We start from the raw sequence: 4,130 nt of genomic DNA on the forward strand, positions 1-4,130 counted from the left end.
TATAGAATTATATAATTATAAATACAGTTATTTGGACATTTTCCCATAGCTTTAAAAAAATAATTATAAATAAATGTGTTTTCTTTAGTGTATAATCACCTAAAATAAGAATTGTTGTGTTACCTTAGAATGACTCATTTTTATCTACACAGGGTGTGCGTCCTCATTTATGGAGATTGCTATGTTGCACTGCTGTGTGTCTACGGTAGCCCAGAACGGACAACAGCCACCGTAGTCAGAAGCCCAACATCACAGTTACACTGATGTGTTACGCAGAACTGCTTTATTCGGTGTTTTTAGCAGTTTTAATTGCCCGGTGAATTTATTTTGGAGAGAACGAGACCTCTGTTAATCATTCGGCTTGCGAAAAAACCTCCTTAACAATGAACACTGAAGGAATTCTAACTGGGAGAAGGTCTGGCTGGTTGCAATGTGCAATTTACCGCTAGAAACCACCAAATGCCCCTAAAACGTACACTCTTCATCTTCAAAAACAAAGAACCAGGTGCATACTCACTGGGATTGAAACACTGCTGCCTGCTGTGAAACGAGCACCAGCATCAAAGCCGCTGTCCACCATCACTGTTGAACCAGGGGGGTACACGGCTCCCATGGGGTAATAGGCCATGGGGACATTCTGGCCCATTTGCCCAACAGGCATGTGTGCCTGCATGGGCATAAACATCTGAGCACCAGGGTAGTGAGAGGACATCTGTGCCACCTGACTGGGCACCTGATGTGGAAGCACATATCTGGGCTGGTATATCTGCAGAGACAGAAGAGAAAGAAAACCCAAAAACGTTTAGAAGTGTTCAGAGATATCCCATTTTCACCAAAATGGAACTGGTTCTGTTCCTACGCCTAATTTTCAACAGTTTAGGATTTAATAAAAAGGCTCACAACCCGAAAAGTTGGTTCTCCTGTGAAACCAAATTAGCCGTTTTTTCTTAACCTTAAGTGCGAACTGTGATGACGTGAGAGGGCGTGTCATATTCTACAGGTAGGAAAGAGAGGATGGAGAGGGCAACAGTGGATAACTCCAGTGAGAAATTGTCAAAAAAATAGCAAGCAATGATGTCATTATCTCCCTTTACACTGCCTGCTCCAGCAGGAATGTTGTGCTGTTATGCAGCTGCGTGGTTCTGTTAAAAAGATGCAATCACAAAATGTGGCGACAGCGTTGTGTTGCCTTTAAGACACCACGTTATATAGTAACAGCGCCGAAATGTTGTCTGTATAAACTGAACATGACAGGTATGATGTTTTGAAGGGGTGTTATGTGTGTAACCCACCGGGGGACATTTTAAAAGCAGCTAATAGCAGTTAGTGGCTAACTAAAAGAAGAACAGCGGCTGTAAATGTCCACAAATTGGGAGAACAATGAGATTCGGAAGCTCCTTATCTTCCTCAGAGGACAAGATCAGTTGCCATATAACAGAGAGTAAATGATTGTTATTGCCACGTTGTGCCATAGTTATTGTTTATAAAGAGTTACCAACGTGTATATTATATTTCACACTAGAGGCTGATGCCGTTGTGTTAACCCTCATGTCCATCACGCCTCTGGTGGTTCCGCAATGCCGGCATGCTGTCTAAAATCACACGCTGGAGCGTCATGATGCCATATTTGTTTGGTTCTGTGTAAAAATGCAAAGGCGGCATAAAGAAGGGATTTCGAAGCGTCCTATAGCCTAATTCCTGTGTATAAAGGACTTTTAATAGTTGGTCTATGCTCGTTTTTTGGGTCAAAAAAAACATTTGTCATAACAGAAATCCACAATTTTGCTTCGACTGTTTACTTCTGTTGTGCATTATTCAACACCTTCTGTGGATTACACATCCTTGATTACAATGGTCCACTCAAAACTGATAGAAACACAGGCTGTTTTCTCAATAGCACCAGAGTCCCAAGAATCCTGGAAAAAGGGGTATCAGAATATTGTGTTACGACACATGAATGTAATAGTTACCTCAGAATATGCAGGTGGTGTGTCTGTGTAAGGAGGTGCCTGAGGAGACATTTGCATAGCAGGAGGGTATACAGGTGCAGAGCTCTGCTGAGGGTACACAGCCTGCTGTGGGTATGAACCTGCAAAACAACATTTTCACTTAAAGCATCAGTTAGTCTTCGCAGTGACTGACACAGAAATTCCAGGTTGAGTGAGTAACTCTGTTTTCACTGAGCTGAGAAATTATGACTACGCTTAACAAGAATTTCAAAATGTTTCTCGGAAACAAAATATTCTCTCACAAAATACCTGGCACAGGACAAATGAACATGCAACGTTTTTTTGTTGGTGTAAAAAAAAGAATGCCACTATTTAAGCAGTATTCAAAAACATCTTCATATGCAAATATGAACAGCAGAGAGAAGAAGGAAGTGTCACTTCCAGTGTCCCGTAAAGACAAAAACACATCAGTAAAACTTATTTTGTACACAAAAATAAAAAGAGACCTGTGAAATTTTCTTTTTAGGGTTTCCATAATTTCTACAACATAACAAAACTTTGAAAATAGTATGTAAAAAAAATACAGTCGAAACTGGGGTTTAAAATGAAAAAATAAATAAATAAATAAACATAAATGCATAAAGACAAAGGAATAACACATCTAATCAGAGTTTAGTTTGTGGTGCATCATCTGCTATTTAGATGTCATCAGCTCAGGTTGTTAAATTGTGTAGTTTGTTTAATTTATAATTTATATTTAACTGTATTGTATGTCATTTTACCACCATATTGTATATTTTTAATCATCGTACATATTGTATTCTATATTTTGCATTATTTTTTATTATCCTGTGGTGCCTATTAACATACAGCAAAGGGACTACTGATGAAAACTAGCGCTTCAGCTATCTGGGGTACATTTTCATTTGTTTGAGTGTAGATTAATATAAATAGTCCCTTTTTAATTACATATATAGATATAAATAGATATCATTTGATTAACGTTAATCAGCTGACAAACAATTAAGCTTGATAATTTATCATTTAATTAATTTTCTAAAGCAATAAAAGTAACATTCTCTTGTTCTACTTTCCCAAAAGTGAATATTTTCTTATTTCCTTTGTATTCATGTCCAACTAAATAAGACTTCGAAGGCATTCCGATGGAGTGTATTTGCTGACATTAGCTAGACAAAGCAATTAATCGAGAAAATGATCGGTAGATTAATCAAAAATGACAATAACAGGTTAATCACAGGCCTACATCTAAGGTGTGTGCGCGCTTCAAAAACCTGGTAGCAACAAAAGAACTGAGTATGTCCAAATAAGGTGCATGTAGCCGAGGAAAACGATAAACTATGCATATTTAAACATACATAAACACATATTATATGAGCAAAGTGACAATCTAACCGAAAAGTATAGGTAAAGGCTTAGTTCCCATGCATGTAAACCAAAACAAGGAAACCTTTGCCTTTAAACTCTGCCTGTGTTGAGTGATGCTAGCTAACTGAAAATATGTGACCTGGTCATTAATGGCGTGGTGATATAAGGTGACAGCAAATACAAGCGTTCATTATTGACGACTATAATATTTTTAAGATCAACTAGAAGCCCGAGATCGACGTGTGTGCTCCACATTTAACCAGAAAGCGTCAGTTTATTGTCATGTAACGTTACGTAGCTAAACGTGAAGTCCGCTTCAGATGGCCATAACGACAGCTCTTCATCTCTATTTAAACCGTCAGCGTCTGAAAACGGACAGCTAACTAATGACCCGCACCGGCTCCGGAGAAATACCTTTGTTGTTCATTGTTGTGGTCTGATCCGGAGGCTGAGGAATATCAGATTAAAACGGAGCTCTGCGTATCTTGTCACGGCCTTATAACGGGTTACGGCTTCACAATCATTCACTTCCTTGTTTTTCAGCTTCTTGTTGTTGTGGAAGTGGTGACGTCAGCCGTGGACAGACGCACTCGCGTTCTACCAGCGCGCGCCCCCTACAGGTAGAAATGAGGCTTTCAAGAGTGAATGAAGGTGAACTGTTGACTTCTTAAGAAGTACACGCACACATGCACACGCACACGCGCACACACGCGCACACACGCACACACACACACACGCACACACGCACAAACACGCTCCACGCGCGTACACGCACACACACAGGAGACGAGATTA

General features: G+C 39.6%; 1 protein-coding gene across 1 annotated transcript; it reads right to left on the reverse strand.

Annotated features, from left to right (window-relative positions):
- Nucleotides 1-517: 517 nt before the first annotated feature.
- LOC121963973 (DAZ-associated protein 2-like) lies at nucleotides 518-3,890 on the reverse strand (the record flags this gene model as incomplete). The annotated part of the gene is made up of 3 exons (XM_042514208.1): nucleotides 3,750-3,890; nucleotides 1,971-2,089; nucleotides 518-766 (listed from the first exon to the last, which is right to left on the reverse strand). Coding segments are annotated over exons 1-3 (381 nt in total), but the record flags the coding sequence as incomplete, so codon positions are not given.
- Between the last annotated feature and the right edge of the window lie 240 nt (nucleotides 3,891-4,130).

The sequence above is a fragment of the Plectropomus leopardus genome, unplaced genomic scaffold (genome assembly GCF_008729295.1).
Source record: "Plectropomus leopardus isolate mb unplaced genomic scaffold, YSFRI_Pleo_2.0 unplaced_scaffold13485, whole genome shotgun sequence".
Taxonomy (NCBI): Eukaryota; Metazoa; Chordata; class Actinopteri; order Perciformes; family Serranidae; genus Plectropomus; species Plectropomus leopardus.